Raw genomic sequence first — 23,021 nt, forward strand, 5'->3', positions numbered from 1 at the left:
GTATTTATAGGAAGTTTTAGTTATGAAGAACTAGCAAATGCTGTGTCGACTTCTATACTCGTTTGCCAAATAACAACATACATAATTTATTGTATAGTCTAGTTTTTAATTCGAGGTTAGTAACTGACATATAACCTTAAAACCAACCAATACGAATCATTGAAAGACCGCTCAAAGTCAGTTATTACTCGAAATAAAAACAGACTATAGCACAGAATTTGCCTTTTGTTTTCTGTTCTCAACATCGTACAGTTTTGTAGGTTTGATTGAGAATGGTCACACAGCGGTAGTTTAGATGTATAAAGCCCGGTCCGTGAGCACGCAGAATTTTGTCCAATGACCCCTAGCTACCCATCATTATCGCTCGCGAGTAATTATATTGCTGTCACGACTGTGCGACTGGCACCCTCAGTGAGTGTGCGAGCGCGATAGCAACATAATTACGCGCGGGCGATAAGGATGGGTAGCTTGGGGTCATTGGACAAAATTCTACGTCCACGGACCAGACTATAGATATGATCGGTGTGAGCAAGCAACAACTCGTATTCCCATACAATAAGAGGCACATTGCGTCAGCTGCATAAAGTCCGGTCCGCGCACGCACACGGAGGCTTGTGTCCACTGCACAGTGTGGCGGAGACACGTGTGTGTGTGAGAGGGGTTCAGTCGACGCCCGCGAAGCCCTGCGAGCCCTCGATGGCCTTGATGAGTTTCTCTCGGAGTTGCTGGTAGCTCTCGTACGGTGGTAAGTCTATGCGGTTGAAGCTGGAAAGGAGAGATGCGATTAAAATAGTAGAACAATCAGAGAGAATCTGAGATCTATCACCCAGTGTCCTATGTCACAACAAGTAAAGACACCTTCGCGAAGCGCCGCAATCTGGCACATAAGCATACTATCATAAGGGGTACTATCGGTTTGATCGTACTCGTCGCTGACTTAAGATATCGCGTTAGGGTCCATTTCTACTAAGACGAATTTTAACCGAACGGAGCGTTGGTTTCATACATTTCCATCTCCACCTGTTGAATACGTAAATAGTAAGCCCGATACGCTCAACATCAATATTCGTCCGAAACTACCATAAGCGATTGTATGGTCGTCAATGTGTTTCCAGCTGTAACTTAGGTGACCTGGTTTCCGTCACATGCTGGGAGCTACAACTCAACTCTCAATTCGATCCGGACAGTTGACGAGGATCGAAATGTCGGGGGTGGGAGAGGATCGACTTGTCATAAGGTCGAGTTGTCTGAGTCGAGTTGTCTGAGTCGAGTTGACCGGGATCTTGTTATCGTAGACTATCTGGAGACACCAGCCTCTCAGTCTCATAAAAACTCATTTATTTATGCAAGTAGGCTTTTAAAAAGTACTTTTACACGTCCCAGTATTAATTCTAACACTGCTTCAGGACAATAAATGGGCCAGAGAAGAAGCAGCGCAAGAAACTTATGCCCGTTTTCACCATCAATCCCTAGTTTTTAAGTGACCCCTGTGCAAACAAAATTCCTGTGATTTGTTACCATAGGGGTCACTTAAAAATTAGGGATTTAATTTTTAGCGTTAAGAGTCGCATCTCAAACTAATTTGAAAATTATAAATAACTTGAAAAAATCGAACTGCCTAAGGCGGGAATTGAACCCAATTTTTTCAAGTTATTTATAATTTTCAAATTAGGGATTGATGGTGAAAACGGGCTCGTCTCTATTACTTACCAGGTGTGCGCGCGAGGGTAGTTGTCAGGGCTGCCCCACTTCTCGATGGTGAAGAGCTGCGGGCCGTTGGAGCCGTACAGCTCCTTGAAGCCGTTCATCGGCACTCGAGACGTGCCTGTTACGAACTGTAGCAGGCGCGAGCGCATCTCGTTAGAGAATGACAGCACCACCTGGAGATAAGTTAAAGTTAAAACATGGCTTTTGTAAGTTCATTCATTCATCTATATTAAATTTTATAAAAGCGAAAGGTCACTGACATCAAGAAATCTCAGAAACTACAAGTGCTAGGAATCTAAAATATTGCATGGGGGTTCCTTTTAGAACGCAGGTGCTCACTAAGATTTTACGAAACTCCACCACTAAGGGGGTAAAACAGGATCCACGCGTACGAAGTCGCGGGCGAACGCTAGTCATCAATAAGGTTGAAAGAGTTGACGAGAAAAAGATGATGAGATAATCCGCAGATTTGCCCACCTTAAATCGCAGTGGACGGATTAAAAGCTCGTAGAACTAATAGGTGTTGCGGTAGAAAGGTTCTCGCATGGGAACCACGGATAGGAAAACGTGGTGTAGGTAGGTCTCACACTCGGTGTACAAGTGGACGGCGTGGGAAACACTTGGATGCGAGCAGCACAGGACCGATCATTTACGTGCGTTGTTTTCTTGGGGAACGCCCTTGTCCAACAGTGGATCACACTTGGTTGAAACGAGTGTATGAGAAAGGAAATCAAGGTTTTCATGGGTAAGTTAAGTTACAAATAAGTCACACATCAAACTTAATAAGTCCCCAACTAGTAAACTGTAATATATTGTAATTTTGGTATAGTCTGGCCTGCGAGCACGTAGAATTTTGTCCAATGACTTCAAGCTACCCATCCTTATCGCTCGCGCGTAATTATGTTGCTGTCGCGCTCGCACACTCACTGCGGGTGCCAGTCGCACAGTCGCGACAGCAATATATTACGCGCGAGCGAAAAGCATGGGTAACTTGGGGTCATTGGACGAAATTCTACGTGCTCGGCGACCGGGCTTTATTCTATTCTATTCTATACCTAAAGGCTTCCACAGACCAAACGCGGGTCAAAAGCAGTGCGGGTCAGTTGCAGCGCGGCAGTAGGCACACTGAAGGCAGCGCAGTTTCAAAGCAGTTGCAACGCGGGCGGTTGTTAAAAAATTCAATATTCGAAAACCGCTTTCAACGCGCTGCTACCGCCCTGCGTCCGGTGTGTCATGCTAATATGGCCGCCATAGTAATACAACAGCGCGGGCCCGCGCTCGCGCCGCTTCTGTCCCGCTCCCGCGCCGCCTCGTTTGTCGTTCGGCAGTTGCAGTGCGGCGCGGTTGGAGCGCGGGCCCGCGTTCAAATTTGGTGTGACACACTTCAAAGAGTTTCTTGTATTACAACTTGCGCGGGCCCGCATTCAAACTGCGCTGCTACTGCCCCGCGTTTGGTTTGCCGAAGCCTTAAGAGCGTTTACGCGATGCGCGGCGTTTCAAGGGGCATCATTGGAAATGATTCGCGCGCGGCGCTTTTTAATAGTTTTCAAATGTTTATAGCAAAACAATAACAATGAATTAAATATCGTTTCAAAGTAAATATTTTAAAGAAGATGTTGTTTTATTATATTAAGCTATTTTTATGTTGAATAAAGGAAGAATATTGGTGAAAAAATCACTTTGATTTTTGGGTATTTTACGTTCTTTTAATTTGTGATTTCTTATTGTAAAATGTTTAAATCTAAAAATTTTCTCAGATAACTATTTGCCCAAGGATCTATGCTATAGGATATAAATGTTTGTTAAATCGTTTTCACAGTATTTTTATATAAATTTCAGCTTGTAAACTGACGCTAAAGTGGAAATTTACAAAACCTGTGTGGACTTATCTTGATAGAATTCTTAAATACTAAACTAATCGCAATATTTTCTCAATTAACTATTTAGACGACGAAATTGCCTAACTATTTATGCCTATAACGTATTTGTAGTATTACTGGTTAATGATTGTAACGAGTTGAAAAAGTACTGTTTTTGCGCCAAACGGCGTAAACGCTCTTAAGCATTGGCAGCAAACTGCGGATCTAAAAACTGGGCCTGTGTTCACAAATGCAGACGGAGGATTTATTCTGTTTGTTGTGGAAAAAAAATACGTGATATTTCTCGACACCCCCCCTCTCCCCCACGTGAGATTAAGTGAGATTTTTCTAAAAGTCTCACGTAATTAATGGACGCCCCCTAACAGTGTTCATTCCTGGTCGCTTGATTGAAATGAGTGGTAATCGAGGACAACTTTGCACTCACCCGCCAGAACCACTGCACGACAAGGTGGTTGGCGTGGTAGTCGCCCTTGTAGAGCGTGTTGGCGCGCCAGTCGCGCACGTCTATGTGCTGGATGCCGCACAGCAGCAGCTCCAGCTCGTGCTCGTCGAAGATCTTCAGCAGCGGCAGCGGCACCAGCGCGCCCAGACCCTCCAGGAACGCGAACATCTGCTCCTGAACGCGGCTCACGAAGCGCCACTGGATCACTAGTCTGGAGACAAGTTTTGCGTTAGCAATGCAGCGTGCTGTGGAGAGGGCTATGCTCGGTAATAATAATAATATAGCCTGACCAGGAACATAAAAACCCTGGCATAGAGGCGCGTCAATTGCATTTGATAATGCAACACTGAGTACAGTCGTACCTGTGTTAAATTAATAGGCTAACTTTATGTATTTAGGATTCAGGATTACGGGCTAATTTGATATTTCATAAATTAACGAAAAAATATTATTATAGGTAACCTGGTTTAAATAAATTAAATGAAACCATAAATCGAGCTGGTAGGATTTATTTTATTATTCATCAATAATCAAATTCAGAACTTGAATATTCAACTGCAATGTCTGCTCATGAACGCTTCAAACTCGGTACTTCTTTCCCAATTCCATAAAATTCAACACGAAAGTGACAAAAAATTTTAAAATAGGTAGTTGAAACAAACCACAGCTAATTTTCATAGTGGACTGTACTATACGATAAACATGTCACTCAATTTGACAACCTTTGTCGGACACATTATTCAATGAAAATATTGACCGAACCCTTAGTATTTCTCTTAGACAAATACTTTAACACATTGTGAACCACTTTTCTTTCACGACTATAAAAAGATTTTAGCAATTTAATTCACAAAATCAATTGCGCACATTTAAAATAAAGTTTGTTTACACTTTGACAGCAATAGACTGACATGCAAGATGACATGTCAATAAAGTTTTCAGTTACTGTTGCCATTAATAGAAATTAGTACCATTAGTTTTCCGCAACATGGCGAGGGTTTTTATGTTCCTGGTCGGGCTATAAATAATAAATCTTTGGACAATTTCACACAGCGCCAGCGAGCCCCAAAGTAAGCAACTTAATGCTTGTGTTATGGGTGCTAGCTTAACGGATATACTACTTATATACTTTTTTTTTTAAATACATAAATATTATACATAGTCACACCCAGACCCGTCACAGAAATTAAAATTCATCATTTCAATTTCTGCCCGGCCGGGAATCGAACCCGGGACCTCTCGGCATAGTAGTCCGTTCTGAACCACTACACCAAACGGCCGGTGTTTCTTTACGACAGTGTTTTTCAACCTGTGGGTCGCGAAGCCTCTATAGGGGGGTCGCGAGAGGTCGTAAAAACTACCTCAGTAAAAAATCCAGAGAAGTTTAAAAGCTAGATTTATCCGAAATCTAATTTTGCAAATGCATGTAAAGAAACTAGTTTCTTAATTACTGACTATCTTCGTACACGCGACTATTGTTTATTATTCACGATCTTCTAAAATGTCAGTATTATAAAATTAAACTTGCTTCGTAAATGACACTGATGTGTCAGATCGGAAATAAACGTGATTTGCAAGAAATAATTTATTGTAAAGATTTTAAAAAGGAATTGACAATTTAAATAATAAACTTTGAATGTCGTTTCTTTGTTTTCAGGTGAGGTTAATAGTTTTAAGTTGAACAGTGAAATTACATTGTATATTAGTGCTAATTAACAAAATAAATAAAATCTTTGTTTTCAGAGCAACACAATCTTTTAAATTGTACAATTCCCTATAAACGTCTTATAAAACGACATTTATAGTTAGAAATAAGATAAATATGGAGAAACTACGATTTAAATTTGAAGTTCAAGGGTCGGCAGATGGAAAAACCAATGTGATCTGCATAACCTCTATCGAGACACCAGACGGCCGTGTTTACGAGATTCCAGACGAGTTAAAACCAGCAAGTAAGCACAATGTCATATTAACTACGGAATTATTTACGAAAATTAAGAATACGCTTAAAAAGAGACATCAGACACGATCCTTATGGATCCCTCTTAATACGGAACTGAGAAAAACATATCTAGATGAGGGTGAAAATGTGCAATTTGGGAACCAATATTTGGATGAGACCACAGGAGAGGCAAATGCTTCATATAAAAATTCTAGTATGTCAGAAAATAAAAACCTAGGAAAAACCGCAGAACGGTTTGTAATCGAAAAATTTTCAAACAAATCATCCAGCGCTGACCAATGGATAAATGATTTCGAGAGTGAATGTGAAAGATTCCAAATTCGACACGATGAAGAGAAAATTGGGATTCTTAAACACCTCCTAGAAAAACAATGTTTGGATTGGTATGCCAGTATGCTAATAAAGATGAGTATGAATTCTGACTGGGCAAAATGGAAGAATGCCTTTTGTGAAACTTATGGTAATAAGGGTTGGTCTCAAATTAAATACGCATTTATTTTTAAATATCAGAGTGGATCTTTATTAGAATATGCTACAAAAAAGGAAAGGCTATTATTAGAGGCCAATAAGAACATTGACACGAAAACCCTGATAACTTTTATTGTCATAGGATTACCAGATTATGTAATGGACAAAATTGATAAAGAAACTATTAAAACAACGGAAAACCTTTATAATGAAATAGGGAAACATGAATCATTGATTAAAAAGAAATACAACAACAACTACAGGAAGAATACATACGAAAAGAATAATTATGAATATAAAGGAAAGATGGAGAATGAAAAAAAACCATGCAAGATAAGTGAAAAATTAAATAAAGGTTCTCGATTTCATCCGGAAGAAAAATGCTGGTTCAAACAAACAGAAGAATATAATCAAAAGAGAAATAGTGGTAGAACCATAAACAATACAGTATTAGATGTGGAACTAAGTAATGAAGAAAAAAAAAACGAGTAGTAACACCATTAATTAAAATTAAACTATTATTAAATTCACAACTAGAAATATCCGGAATATATGATTCTGGTTCAAATATTTCTATAATTAACTCAAAATTAGTAAGATGGAGTGGAGAAGAAGAAGATGATTCAAAAAGAGATAGTTTAATCACGATTAATGGTGTTAAAAAGACAATTGGCTTAACAACTATTAAAATAAAAATATTTGATATAGAAGATAATGCAGATGTCTATATTATAGACGGAGAAGATTTCAAATATGATTTCCTAATTGGATTAAATCTCATACAGCAATTTCGATTGATTCAAGATGAGAATATGAAAATTACACAGAAGAAAGAGAAAATAAAAGAAGAAAAAGAATTTAGAAATGATAAAGAGGAAAATAAAGAATACCAAAACCCAGGTTCGGTGAATTTCAATGAACATATAAAAGAAGAAGATTTCAAAATAAGTATGGGAAATTTGAATACACAACAAGAAGCAGAAATACATAAACTGATAGATAAATATAAATCAATCTTTGCAAAAGATAAATATGATATTGGTACAGTAGAAAAATATGAAGCACGCATTGATTTACTAATGGACAAATACTGCAGCAAAAGGCCATATAGATGTTCAGTAGAGGACAAAAAAGAAATAGAAGAACAAGTTGCAAAACTTCTTGACAAAAAGCTAATAGAAGAATCTTATAGTCCTTTTGCAGCACCAGTAACGTTAGCTTTCAAAAAAGAAGACAATAGAAAATCAAGATTATGTATTGACTTTAGAGACCTGAATAAGATAGTCGTTCCACAAGCTCAACCATTTCCAGTCATTGATGATCTAGTAGTAAAGACAAGAAACTCAAGATATTTTACGACACTTGATATCAACTCAGCATTTTGGTCAATCCCGCTAAGAATTGAAGATAGAAAGAAAACTGCGTTTGTGACACAAGAAGGTCATTTTCAATGGACGTGTTTACCTTTCGGTCTGAAGACGTCACCAGCCATATTTCAAAGGATACTTAGTAACATATTAAGGAGATATAAACTCACGGATTTTGCAGTTAATTACATAGACGATATTTTAATATTTTCAAAAACATTTTCAGAACATATTGAACATATTACACAATTATTAGATGCTATAAAAACAGAGGGATTTAGACTTAAATTTACAAAATGTACATTTGCTTCAAATTCAGTGAAATACCTCGGTCATATAATACATAACAATACAGTGCGCCCAATAAGAGATAATTTAATATCAATTAGAGATTTTCCAATACCAAAATCACAAAAAAATATCAGACAATTTTTAGGAAAAGTAAACTTCTACCACGAATATATTCCAAATAGTACTATACTTTTAGAACCTCTACATAAATTACTAAGAAAAAATCAAAAATTTATTTGGTCTGCAGAGTGTCAACAATCATTTGAAAGTGTGAAAAAGTTATTATGCTCACAGCCTATATTAGAAATATTTGATCAAAATTTGCCAATTGAAATATATACAGACGCATCTTTAAATGGTATTGGAGCAGTGCTAAAACAAACACAACCGAACGGAAATAAAAAACCAGTTGCTTACTTTTCAAAAAAACTAAATGAAACACAAAAGAAAAAGAAAGCAGTTTATTTAGAATGTTTAGCAATAAAAGAAGCCATTAGATACTGGCAATATTGGCTAATAGGTAAATCGTTTACTGTATATTCAGACCATAAACCATTGGAAAATTTAAATATTAAGTCGAGGACAGATGAGGAATTAGGAGAATTAACATTTTATTTGTCACAGTATGATTTTAAAATTAAATACGCACCAGGGAAAGAAAATATAGAAGCAGATTGCTTAAGCAGGAACCCAGTTTTATATGCTAATGAGGATACAGATGAACAATTAAAAATTATAAATATGATAACGTTAAATGATATAATTACAGATCAGGGAGATAATGAATACATACAAAATAATAAAACAAAATTAGTGTTGAAAAATAATGTCTTTTACAAAAAAGGGAAAAAACAGGAAAAAATAATTTTAACAGAAAAATACAGCAAAGAATTAATAAAAAAAGTTCATGAGAATATGTGTCATCTAGGTGTAAAACAAATGCAAAACATAATTAGTACGTCATATACAGCAAATAACTTAACAAAAAATATAACAGAATGTTGTAAAACTTGTGATATATGTATTAAAAATAAATCAAGAGGAAAAAAAAATTATGGTTTAATGTCACAATTAGGTCCGGCCACAAAACCTTTTGAAATAGTCTCAATAGACACGATTGGAGGTTTTGGAGGGTCACGATCAACAAAAAAATATTTACATCTTCTTGTAGACCACTTTTCACGATATGCTTATATTGTTACGTCTAAAACTCAAAATGCTAATGATTTCATAAAATTAATTAATAGTGTACCAGATTCAGATTCAATTATGTTTCTACTCTCTGACCAATACCCGGGAATCAATTCTAAGGAATTTAAAACTTTTTTAAATGAAAAATCAATACAAATGATCTTCACTGCAGTAAATACTCCCTTTTCTAATGGTCTAAACGAAAGACTAAATCAAACACTTGTAAATAAGATAAGATGTAAAATAAATGAAAGAAAAAATAAATTAGCTTGGACTACTGCTGCACACATTTGTGTGGAAAATTATAACAACACGGAACATACAGTTACAGGTTTTGCACCAAAATACATTTTGGACGGTACAAATATTTCATTACTGCCAGAAGAACTAAAAAAAGATATATCTGAAGATGAATGGATTAGGGATAGGAAAATAGCATTGGAAAATTCAAAAATAAACCATACATATAATAAACAATTATTCGATAAAAATAGAATACAAATAGATTTTCACATAGGAGATATGGTATATGTTGAAAATGGAAATAAACTCAATAGAAAAAAATTAGATGAACTAAAAATTGGTCCCTTTAAAATAATCGAAAAAATATCAAATTCATTATACAAAATTGATTCAGGACATAAAAAGACAGAATCAAACCTCTTTCACATTTCAAAGATTATACCAATACCAACAAAAACTAAGTAAATAAGTATAAAATAGATACATAATATATATATATAAATGTTTAAGTAACATAGGTATTAGCTTATTAATCTTTATTGTAAATGAAAATTTTAGCAAAAATTTTCTCTGTCGTGGGGCGGAGATGTAAAGAAACTAGTTTCTTAATTACTGACTATCTTCGTAAACGCGACTATTGTTTATTATTCACGATCTTCTAAAATGTCAGTATTATAAAATTAAACTTGCTTCGTAAATGACACTGATGTGTCAGATCGGAAATAAACGTGATTTGCAAGAAATAATTTATTGTAAAGATTTTAAAAAGGAATTGACAATTTAAATAATAAACTTTGAATGTCGTTTCTTTGTTTTCAGGTGAGGTTAATAGTTTTAAGTTGAACAGTGAAATTACATTGTATATTAGTGCTAATTAACAAAATAAATAAAATCTTTGTTTTCAGAGCAACACAATCTTTTAAATTGTACAATTCCCTATAAACGTCTTATATGCATAAATGTTGAAGAATTCGGTCCCTACAACATCTTTGTAAAAGGCATGAAAAAAAAGTGAACGGTCTGGGGGTCGCAAAAATTTTTTTCATGCTAGAGGGGTCGCGTCATGAAAAAGGTTGAAAAACACTGCTTTACGAGATCGAATCAGAAATGAGGAGATCCGTAAACGAACTAAAGTCGCTGACATAGCCCGAAGGATTAGCAAGCTGAAGTGGCAGTGGGCAGGACACATAGTACGCAGAACTGACGGCCGACTAAGTGACAAATATACGACCATCAGGACTCTCCAACCAGTCTGGCTAGAATGGGAAATGTTGATCATATCCTCTATATGGCTGAGTCCCCACTCTGCCGAATGCACACCGCCCTCAATGCACTCCTGGATGACTACCCTCATTGTGACATATTTACGAACCCTTGGCACAAAATATTGTCAACTTGCCAATCCTTTTGTCATCGTGACAACAACTGACTGACAACGCCACTCTTGTGGCGGAATTTTGGGCTGACACTGTGTAGGTTTGCTGTCGACACGAAAAGAAGAAGAAGAATCCTTTTGTGAGCAGTGTTCTCTTTAGTATTTAAGATGTTGTTATTGTGTTTATTGTTACTTAACTATTTAATTACGTAATAAGGTATGAAACCTGTGTAAATAAATTAAATGAGAGTCATAGTGCTGCACTTACTTTATATACTCATCCTTATTTTCGTTATCTACGGAAATATTCGCGCCTCCCGGCTTGAGGTCTCTTTGGATGGTCTTGCCGAACTGCTCCTCGTCTACCGAGAACGTGAGGTCCAGTTCTGATGGATCGTTTTCCTGGAAATATAGAAATGCTGGTTATTTTGACCCTTAAAAATACGTATATGAATCCTTTTCTATTACTTCCGGTAATACGCTAAATTAATATTTTATGTGCAAAGGTCTATAATAAGACTGAGTGAAGGAAGCCTGCTTGTGAGCACGACTGTAACACCATAGCCGAAACGTCAAGCTCTAGCAAGTACTTATGTACTGTCGCGTTCAGTGTAAAAAGTGTGCATTTGAGTCCCGTTTTTCTTACTTTAAAAGGTTCTTATGATAAGATTTTCCATAAAGATAATATGAATGTACCTTGATCCACATAAGCGAGTTGTAGTACTCGAGGTCGACGGACTCCATGTCGTTGAGATCGATCTGCTTGCCCAACATCATCTTGTAGAACGGACGGATGAAGAATGCTGCCGACAATAACAAAATTAACGTAACTAATGAGGGCTATCGTTTTAGCGCTCACCAGTTAGCGCCACTGTAGAGTAAGGTCCTGTCACTTGCTAGTAGCGAAGACAGTGGCGCCAACTGGTGAGCGCTAAAGTGGTAGGAGGACTATCGCATTTGCACTCATCAAGATGGCGCCACTGTAGAGTAAGGTCCTGTCAATCGCCAGGGGTGCCAACTGTTAAGTATAAAAACGATAGCCCTCATTGTGAAATTATAGCAGGATTTGTACATAGGCCTTTTGGTACTGATAATTTTTATGCGTGTGCAATAAAGTGTTTAAATAAATAAATAAGCCATTTCGTAACTACAAGAACTATTGAACGGTGATAAACATTTTCTTACCCAGATAGATAGCGAAAAGGCCATGCCACATATTTTGGGTAAGGTATAGAATTTGTGAAGTTAAGATAAGTAGAGTTGAAACTACATAGTTAGAAGCTTGGCTCCACGTGAGATCTATAAACTTTTTAACGGTGTGAACCACAGGGTCTCGCCTTGGCAACATTTTACATGAAAATGTTTTTGGTTAGGGTTGATCTGCAGCGGGCAGTGTCCATGCAAAGTGGCCCCTATCACGAGGCCATAAAGCCTTGGGCAGACCAAACGCAGGGCAGTAGCAGCGCAGTTTGAATACGGGCCCGCGCAAGTTGTAATACAAGAAACTCTTTGAAGTGTGTCACACCAAATTTGAACGCGGGCCCGCGCTCCAACCGCGCCGCACTGCAACTGCCGAACGACAAACGAGGCGGCGCGGGTGCGGGACAGAAGCGGCGCGAGCGCGGGCCCGCGCTGTTGTATTACTATGGCGGCCATATTAGCATGACACATCGGAGGCAGGGCGGTAGCAGCGCGTTGAAAGCGGTTTTCGAATATTTAAATTTTTGACAACCGCCCGCGTTGCAACTGCTTTGAAACTGCGCTGCTTTCAGTGTGCCTCAGCCGCGCTGCAACTGACCCGCACTGCTTCTGACCCGCGTTTGGTCTGTGAAAGCCTTAATTAAGGCGATTAGAGTCCTCAATGACCTTGAGCGTTTGACCTTCACGCTTCGCACAACACCCGCGCACCCCGCACGAAAACTCCGATTTGACACCGATCAAAATTACACGGGCATAGGTAGGTACAGAATAGAAGTCTCTTTCTTCATACATTACTGCCTATTATTTTAAACTTGAATTGATGAACCTTGATGTCGATGTCATTCAACACAGGCGCAAGTGATGGCCCGAAATGTTCTAAACTAGCGCACCGTATAGTAAGGTATTTATATTTAACAAAAATTACAAATCCATGAACATTTTGTATGGGATAATATTTTTTATTTTATTTTATTTAGCTTACAATGTATGTTGTGTGTAAACTATGAATTAGTTAGACCCATTTCCTGACGACAACCGATTGAGTTAAAATTTCGGATACACATGCAATTCGGATGACAATGCAATATTATGATGACATGGAGCTGATCTGATGATAGAGCTGGAAAGTCAGTGACCCCATAGGAACTCCGGAATAAAACGACTCCATCGAGTTGAGACTCGTTTGATTTGTATTTATTTATTTACATTAGGGTACTAACTATGTAAAGTTACGGTAAACTACTTTACAAATCACGAGTACCTACTTCAATTCTATATGTAAACAGGGTCTGATGATGGAGCTGGAATAAGAATTCTTCGAATTATTACGAGCTACATTAGAGAAAAACGATGCTACTACGCCGTAGTAAATTCCGCATCATAAATACTAAAATGCTTAAATTAAAATTAAAAGAAAAAAAATCTTTAAAAAACAAGGTTTTGTATGCTCTAAAAAGAATAGAATAAAAAATAAAGATTCTATCATTACTCAATTTATATGACTAAAAGCTCGTCGCGAGATTTACTTGTGTAAACAAAAATACATTCATAACGTAACTTAATTTTAAAGTAAATCTAAAAAAAAACACGAATAGGTAAATAATAGGTTACATCTACAAGAACTTACCTAAATCTCGTAACAAGCTTTTAGTCAGATAAATTGCGTAAGGACAGAATCTAGGTATATAATTGAAAAAGACACGTTCCAAATTAGTGAAGGAATGTTAGATAGATACTTATCACTGCATTCATTTTCAAAGCTCTCATGGCCGCATATTTCATCGAACCATTTTTTCGAGGCATTTTCATAAACTCAATCAGATGTCGTTATTTAGGTATGTCGGTATATGCGCGAAATAAAGACTATGAATTACGTATTATTGCATACTTATAATCTTTTATCTGAGCTTTTATCTCAAGAATAAAATTGTCATTTTGACAAAATATCGATACCTCTGGGCTCAAAGGTCGTAAAGGACAAAATACCGAAAATGAGTTATTTATACAGTTTTACTCAGAATTTAATTCTCTATCGATCTGTATATTTAGTTTGTCGAAATTCCCAAAAAATAATTGGCTTTTAAAAACGGTATTATGAATGAAATTCTTCCTACTTGTAATCTTACTTACCTAACTTTTCTACTTTTATACCAGGTACAATATACAATGACATCATTTTAAGCTACTATGAATTAATAATGTTTAATTTATTAAGAATAATAATTATTCTAAATTCTTATTAAATAATATAATAAATAATTAATATTGTTTGGTTTTCGTTTGTCCTTAATAATTCTATTCTATCTGCATTATCATAAGGTCAACTGGTGGACAGACTGCCCTATGGAATTAAATCCGCTATTTGTAGTTTTTCGAAACAATAATAATGATTAAATAAATAAATAAAATTAAATTGGTTTCGGTTTTTCCTATAAAGTAGACATTTATGAAGTTTTATTTAAAAGCACCATAATATTTATTTTCTAAATTAGCTTTTATATCGGAAATAGTTTCTTCTAGTTCGAAGATATCAAAACTTCTACTTAAATAGTTTCATAAATTGTGTGCATTAAATTATGAAGCTACGGAAAATCATTTTATTTCATTTAAAAGACCATAATTCATTAAAAATATGTGAAGAAATGGTATATTACATATGAAATACCATAAAATATTAAATATTTAAGCTAAATCATCAATTTACCCTTTCATAATACCTTACCTGGGTGTCCCGTTACGACCCATGAAAACCTACAAAACTATGTAAATTGACATTTATTACCTTAGTTTGGTAGTTTTGTGAAATAAAAATAGACTTACGTCCTGAGTAACTTGCCTAGTACGAATATTTGAGGGGCGTAAAGGTCTTTTTATTGTAATTTTGAGGGCGTAAAGGAAATCTATCTCAGTAAATACAGCTCTAGTCCAGTTTTTCAACACCTCTTCGGAAAATGTCGTGAATTCTAAGCACTTTCTTCATAAGTCATAATTTAATAGCTCAAAAAACAAAAAAGTTATCGTCGAATAAAAAAATAAAAAAACGTTTTTTGCTTCTCCTGAAAAGTCGTACTTTGTCCTTTACGACCTTTGAGCCCAGAGGTATCGATATTTCCCATACGGAGACTGTCAATAGGCCAATTTTATTCTCCATTTAAAAGTTTCGATGCATTCAAAAATCATAAAATAACTATAAAAATAAGGTTCATAGTAACCAACGAAAAAACAGATCAGGTTCCTAAGTCAACGCGCATATATTTTTGGGTTCCGAACCTCAAAAGGAAACAACTAATTATTTAACCCTTATAGGATTACTCTGTTATTCGTCCGTCTGTCTGTCAAGACCCTTTTTTTCATATGTATAGATAACAGCACTTAACATAAAAAATATAGTCTCAATGTCGACTTTCAGTAGCAACAACAGGGTCAACAACAACAAAAGCATGAAATAAATTAATGTTCACTAAAAATTAAAACCAACTCCAAAACATAAATTACCAAACCGTAGGCTGCCAGTGGTGCCACCGAAATATAAATCATGGTATAAATTTGACCTAGTAAATAAATAACGGAATATATTTTCTACTTTTACTTATCTAGTGCAGTTTGTTTGGAGTCGATTTTTTTACACTAATAGATTCTATTTAGGTAGATAATAGCGTCCAAGCATGCCTTAATTCAATCGTATCGTCTGACTGAACGTACTCTATGAACAACTCTGACATAAAATATATTGTCAAACAAAGGCTGGGTTGCACCATCTTATTTTAAATTTGACAAAAGTCAAATATCTGTCGAACTCCATACAAAAAAACACCGATTATCGCCAAAGCTACGGTCAAAGTTAGGTCACGTCAGGTGGTGCAACTCAGCCAAAGAAAAAATTCATTTTGATCGCTAATGTCAGTTTGCAGCGAGTAACACAACCTCCCCGTCTGAAGGCCAGCGGCCGACTGCCGCCCGCACCCCGCGAAGGCCCCCTCAACAGCAAAACGTTCGGAATTTATCAAAAGTAAAATTTATGAATGAAAGTAATGTTCGATTGAAAAACGCAACGTGTCATTTAAATATTAAAGAATTCTTAATCTATTCGTGCAAAAATCTTTAAAATTAACATAGCCGTTTGGGAGGAGTAGGGAATTGAAGTAAAAAATCGATGTCCCGTATTTATTTTTTTAATCCACAACAAAGAGACGTAGGAAAAATTCAAACGTGTCAAATGTAGTCCTTGAACTGTTGTATAACATATTTTTTTTTTAACTATTTCTGTCCAGCAGTAAAAGAGGAGTAGGCTTTACAAAATGACCATTTCACGCGGATTGAGGACACTAATCGCCTTAAGACATACCGTCGAGCAGCTTGCCGTGGTAGACCGCCATGCCGGCCACGCGGCCGATGAACTTGAAGTAGTTGAGGTGCTCCTCGTTGCACACGCCGCTGTTAGGGTTGATCTGCAGCGTGTAGTTGTCCATGGCCGAGTATTCAAACAACCCGTAGTACGGGTTGAACATCTCCTTGGACAGCAGGAAGAACCACTCGCGCGCCAGGCCGCCGTAGTCTGAAATAATTTGACCGTTAGTAACAGCGCTCACGCATTCGTGGACTAGTGCTTGGAGAGTTGAACCAGAGTAAATACAAATGCGCTCACATACAAACCGCGCTCGGGCGTTTCTATGAAGATAATAACCTACTCATTTTTATTTACACTGGTTGGACTCTCTAGACTCTCAGATGTTTTGTTTTGATTCTCATCTAGTTTGATACAGTTTTTTGTCGTCTTCAAATAAGTGTAGGCGCACACTAGGCAACACGCGACAGCGACCGCTCGACGACTAGACGCCTATAAATTCTAGACAATTTCATATATTAGCTTGTCATCGCAACTCCACAACTTTGACGAAGTGTGCGAAGCTTTGAACAAAATATATGAAAGCAACCTGTCGCCGCATCTAAGTCACCGAGCTGTCGCTGTAAAAAACTCAGTAAAACTCAGTAAAACTCATTTATTTCTGTAAGTAGGCTTTAAAAAAGCACTTTTACACGTCCCAGAATTAACCCTACCACTGCTTCAGGACAATAAATGGGCCAGTGCTGAGAAGAAGCAGCGCAAGAAACTCAGACACTATTGTCAGCCTCTTTTTCAAAGGTTTACAGGTTTTCAAAATACATAGTTATAATAATATTTATGCGAGCTAGGCAGTTACGCATCCCAAACATTTTTATCTTTTAAATAATCATCGACTTTATAGTAGCCCTTTTTCATTAAGGTACTTTTAATATGTGCTTTGAATTTATGAATGGGTAGTTCTACAACAGTTTGTGGTAATTTATTAAATAATTTAATACATTTCCCCATAAATGAATTCCCAATCTTATGCAGTCTGAAATTTGGAACGGCAAGTTTATTTTTGTTTCTTGTATTAAAGTTATGCAAATCGCCCTTTTTCATGAATTGCTCTATATTTTTGCGAACATATAAAAGGTTTTCATAAATGAACTGTGAAGCTACAGTCAGTATGTTCATTTCCTTAAAAAAATATTTCAAGGAAAATCGGGGTCCAAGGTTATAAATGGCCCGCACTGCTCTCTTCTGCAGAACACAGAACGGTAGTAGCGCTGCAACTGTCCTTTGAAATAGGTAACTTCTGCATTTGTTACAAATTCGATTAGGACATAAAAGGCACGCTACCACAGATCACAGAAACTAAAGGGAGATGTGACAAGGGGGCAGGGCCGGTGTCGCAGCAATGAACAAATTGCTCGTGAAAGCAATGATGACAGCAGCGACGTCATAATGTAAACAGTTTACATAGCTTGCGTAGTACCAAAGATTATTCGAACGTTGGGTACTGATACTGCAGTGGATAATGAGCACATATTTTGATTACTTTGTGTGTGTGAATTTCTAATGCGACACTGAGTTTCGAACTCAGCGCATTGGTTGGCATACCAGATGAAAGGGATTCATAGGAATTCCTTCTGCTGTCAAGACAAGATCAAGATACCTCATCTGAATGGCTTATTGTGTTAACACAGATTGCCAAGTTGCAGAACTTATAATAAAAAAATAAAAAATTGGTTGGCATCTCTCTACACCACAAAATTTTTATCACCGAAAAAAAAAATTCTAGGTAATGAGTTATTGATACTGATCCCATTTGTGCAAAAAAGAAGTTAAATAAAGTGACGCAAAATTTCCTCCTAAAATTGGTAATTTATGGACACATGCGTCGCTAGCACTATTTACGTACGATAATGTAACACTTATTAGAATTCAGAATGGTATAAGTTAGCTAAGTATGTAATAATAACACTGTAAGCTTTGTCGAGGCGTGAGCGAGACAGACAGATCGATGCAACGTGCGAGAGCGTACGACTACTCTAGCGAGCAGCGGTGTGACAAAGCTGTGACGCGTAAAATACAGACTAAAGGAAATTTAATAAAAAAATTAACTTTATGAAAAACATTTATTTTTCATTTGCTTTAAATATTTCACACGTTTCTACATAAGCTGTTAAAAAATTTTCGGTGATAAAAATTTTGTGGTGTATATCTCTATGCTAGCTACTCACCGAGGCCGACCTCGGACTCGAACTCGACCCAGAGCTTGGTCTTGAGCAGGTCGAGGCGCACGACGGAGCTGATGATGCGGTACGAGTCCTCCAGGATCGAGTTCCGCCGCACCTTGATCTCGAACTTGTTGGGCACGTTGCTCTGCGGGATGGGATTTTATGTAATTTACGTGGAAAGATTCTCCAAAACACGGGTGTATTCAGCAAAGCCGCCTCTGATCTAGTGGTAAGACCACCTGCTTCAGACGCAGAGGTCCCGGGTTCGATTCACAGTGGGGGCAGATTTTTCTGTTCGGTTTGGTTGGTGGTAGGGCTTGTTCTAAGTCCGCCTGGCTAGCTACCACCATCTTACCTAAGTTTGTCGCCATAACAACAATGTTAACAGCATTGTTGTGTTCCGGCAGTTAGAGGTAAGATAGCCAGTTCCTCCGTGGTTGAGGATTCCGGGTGAAGCTCGCTTCCACCTTCGGTCTGATCATCACTTACCATCAGGTGAGATACAGGCCAAGAGATTCCTCGTTGTGGATGAAAAAAATAAAAAAAAGATATCTAGCAATCTTGAACTGTTAAAGTCCTTTGAATGTAGAGGCAGCATGACTTACCGGCTTGCGCAGCTGACTCTTGAGATACTCATATTTGCGTTTGTAGTCGCGCGAGTACGGTACAGCGGGGCCCGCGATTTGTGGGTTGGACAACCGCGGGTCTTCCCATTGGGTGGTTCGTGTATCTGAGGAAAATATAAATAACTAATGATTAGCATCTTTAGAACCCTTCAGATAAGGTACAAATTCTTTGTTTGGTACAAACCTCGACTCACGACCAACGAATTACACGTTTTAAGTCATTTAACTTGACTCTAAAAAAGGATTTACTACGAGTTTAAAGTTTAATCTCCATGCTCTCATGGCAGAATAATACAGTTGTTCAATTCATAATTGTAAACATTACTATTATCTTTCAATTAAATACTTTGACTCTATAGTCTGGTCTGCGAGCACGTAGAATTTTGTCGAATGACCCCAAGCTACCCATCCTTATCGCTCGCGCGTAATTATGTTGCTGTCGCGCTCGCACACTCACTGCGGGCGCCCGTCGCACAGTCGCGACAGCAATATAATTACGCGCGAGCGATAAGGATGGGTAGCTTGGGGTCATTGGACAAAATTCTACGTGCTCACAGACCGGGCTTTAGTGAGACTGTACTCACTGTGGTCTATGAAGAATATCCTCCCGTCAGTATGCACGCGCTCCTCCCAGCCCTCCGGCAAAGCGCCAAGCTCGTCTGCCTCCGCGCTCGCCGCCGCCGCCGCCGACGGCAGGTGAGACGCGCAGCCTGAAACGTGCCTTGTTGCTTAGTGGATAAGACTCATATTGGTTTGTGTGGAGACGTACACGGACAGTGACGTCATAGTATAAAAAGATCATTTTTCAAAACATATTGCCTGCTATGGGATATGCAAGAAGATACGTTTGTATGACACTGAGAGCATAATATCTATATAAGGGAGAGTCCGCTAATTTGGACCAGTTTTTTTCAATCCCATTTTACTCATAGTTTTCTTTTGTTATTGCTAATGTCCATGGTATATAATAAAAGATACATTATTCAACTTACTATTTCATAAGTATTAATTAACATGATTGTTGTATATTTAGCACAAATCAACAAAGTACGAGTTCAGAGCTTCGGTCCAATTTAGCCAACCGGTTCGATAATTTGTACCACAGGGTTACTAAATTGGATTTCAATAAATTTCAAGCCTATAAAAAAACTATGGCAAAATATTATACGATACATTCTTAACAAATTAGGAAACGAAAAGGAACAGTAGTTAATAACATAGACAATCGATATTGTTTTACACGTTATCACGATTTTGAGTACAAGTTTTGTAATTCCAATTATCGTAACGCACACTTGTACCTAATCTACTTTGCCAGTCTTTTGCTTTCATTTATTGTTAGTCAAACATAACTACGCTATTAAAACTTCAAAATATGATTTACTAAAAAAAATTTCAAAATCCTTTGGTAAAGTTCCATACAACTTGATGTGGTACAATTTAGCCGACTAGGTGATAGTGCTTTTAAAAAATCGGTAAAAAATATAGCTTATAAATACCGAAAAATGTTTCAAATAATTGTAATCCACACTAATTTATGCTTCTAAATAATATATTGGAAACACCCTGTGATTAAATTTAACAAAATTACAAACTAAACATGTATTGTCAAAAGTTACTTGAAAACAATGAAAAAAATACTTTTCAAAATAAAACACACGTGTTTGTTGTCACGGCAAAAACCACATGGCCGATATTAATTGATTTTAGTGGTGTATCGCTGAGTGTTGCAATTACAGACATTCAAGCAAGGCTGGCCACCCCCGCCGCACCTTAACCTATTTTTCACTTTAAATCAAAACATTATGTTATAGGCATCAGGGAAAAGTAATATTATGCAAGAAACATTCCAAACTCATTATGCCAAATTATATTAATATATGATATCAAAACGTTCAAAAGTTTGGCTGTACATGAGCACGTACACAAGATTTTGTTCTCTTTTATGAAATTTGTTAGTACTAAGGTTGAATTATCAAATAATCACTGTTAAATGTGATTAATTTATCACTTTTACCGCGACTGTCGGTAATTATTCATAATAACCGGTTATTATTAACAATTTTCAATTTATCACATTAACCGTAACATATATAAATGAAAGTCGTGTTAGTTACACCACTTATAACTCAAGAACGGCTGAATCGATTTAGCTGAAAATTGTCAGGGAGGTAGTTTAGAGCCAGGAGAAGGACATAGGATACTTTTTGTCCCGTTCGAAATTAAAAAAAAAGTCTGCTTATTTATTGCCATTAAGGCGGAACAAAGTTCGCCGGGTCAGCTAGTTTAATTATAAAAACGTTGAAAAAATCGGCCTAGGGCGGGAATCGAACCCACGACTTTTCGCTTGACGGGCGACTGCTCTTCCATCGGAGCTATTTAGCCACTGGATATTTAGTTCTTTTTCAGTCTTCATGCTGACTCCAGGCTTTCTTCAGTTCTTCGTTTTTACCTGTCATATTTTGCTAAGCAAAGATTAGATTAGGATTTAAATTATTCGATGAAACATAACTTAATTTAAGTTCTGTTAGCTTAGCCAAATGACTGTAAATAATAATGGCGAAAAAAATATTTAACACATTAAATACCACCTACAAGATAACTTGTGAGTAAATATACTTCAATCGTACCTGTCCTCGGATCTATCCACGTGGTAGTCTTCTGATTGTGGTCGATGAAGAATATCCTGCCGTTAGGCGCCCTCTGCATGGTCCAGCCGGGAGGTAGCCCTACAATTAGTTTACATTAACAATAAGTAAAAATAAATGGTATTCTAAGTTGTTTAAATCTCTTTCGCGTTCAATTCGATTCGAATTCGTATTTAAAAACGACTTGGAGCGTACGAGTAGGTACACAAAGTTTCCTGCTTTTCGCTAATATGCAATATCTCGTACAAAAGCCACTGAAGGTAACTGATACGCCCCTAAAGGCCTATGTGTTTTTTGAATAACCAATCAGACTTCGTTTCCACATCACCTCTCCGCTCAACTTCGGTTCAGAAATTTGATTGGTTATTCAAATTCAAACGCATCTCTTTCCTTTAGGTGGAAACCGGGCCTAAAGCCGCTAGGGGGCGTACCAGTTACCCACATTTGCTTTTGTACAGTCATCGTCAAATAGTTTGCAACACGTCTTTGTTATCTATACTTATAATAAATCTGTAGAGAGGTCAATTCTGTACATGAAATATATTTTCAAAATAACTATCACGGGATGATTAGTGATCGATACTGATGCCAAAAATGCAATCAGTAAAATTTTTGTCTGTCTGTCTGTCTGTCTGTCCGTCTGTATGTTCCTTATAGAAACAAAAACTACTCGACGGATTTTAACGAAACTTGGTACAATTATTTTTCATACTCCTGGGCAGGTTATAGTATACTTGGGAATTCCCACGGGAACAGGAATTAGCGGGAAAATCCTTTTGTATGAAAAATCTAAACCGCTTAAGTTAGACGCTTGAAATTTGGCATGCAGGTACCTTAGTAAACTTAAAGCTTAGTTACAACAGGATATTGCAAAATTCCCACGGAAACGGGAGTTAGCGGGATAAAACATTTGTATGAAAAAATCTAAACCGCGTAAGATAGATGAAGGGGATAAAACGGGATCCACGCGTACGAAGTCGCGGGCGGCCGCTAGTAATTGGAATAAGGTTGTGTTATAAACTTTTTGAGCACTTTGGGTGTCACGAACTATTT

General features: G+C 37.2%; 1 protein-coding gene across 3 annotated transcripts in view; it reads right to left on the reverse strand.

The window, feature by feature from the left end:
• Positions 1–509: 509 nt before the first annotated feature.
• LOC135079808 (E3 ubiquitin-protein ligase Nedd-4) overlaps positions 510–23,021 on the reverse strand; it is a 49,238-nt gene continuing 26,726 nt past the window's right edge. For all 3 annotated transcript variants that reach the window (XM_063974418.1, XM_063974417.1, XM_063974419.1), the window contains 10 exons: positions 21,951–22,049; positions 19,905–20,030; positions 19,300–19,424; positions 18,698–18,839; positions 16,473–16,682; positions 11,624–11,730; positions 11,196–11,329; positions 4,012–4,240; positions 1,711–1,880; positions 510–765 (listed from right to left, as the gene is read on the reverse strand). In XM_063974418.1, coding sequence (XP_063830488.1) covers positions 663–765; positions 1,711–1,880; positions 4,012–4,240; positions 11,196–11,329; positions 11,624–11,730; positions 16,473–16,682; positions 18,698–18,839; positions 19,300–19,424; positions 19,905–20,030; positions 21,951–22,049 — 1,445 coding nt within the window. In that variant the 3' untranslated portion in view covers positions 510–662. The remainder of the gene's footprint in view (positions 766–1,710; positions 1,881–4,011; positions 4,241–11,195; positions 11,330–11,623; positions 11,731–16,472; positions 16,683–18,697; positions 18,840–19,299; positions 19,425–19,904; positions 20,031–21,950; positions 22,050–23,021) is intronic.

Source organism: Ostrinia nubilalis, chromosome 17 (assembly GCF_963855985.1).
Source record: "Ostrinia nubilalis chromosome 17, ilOstNubi1.1, whole genome shotgun sequence".
Classification (NCBI taxonomy): Eukaryota; Metazoa; Arthropoda; class Insecta; order Lepidoptera; family Crambidae; genus Ostrinia; species Ostrinia nubilalis.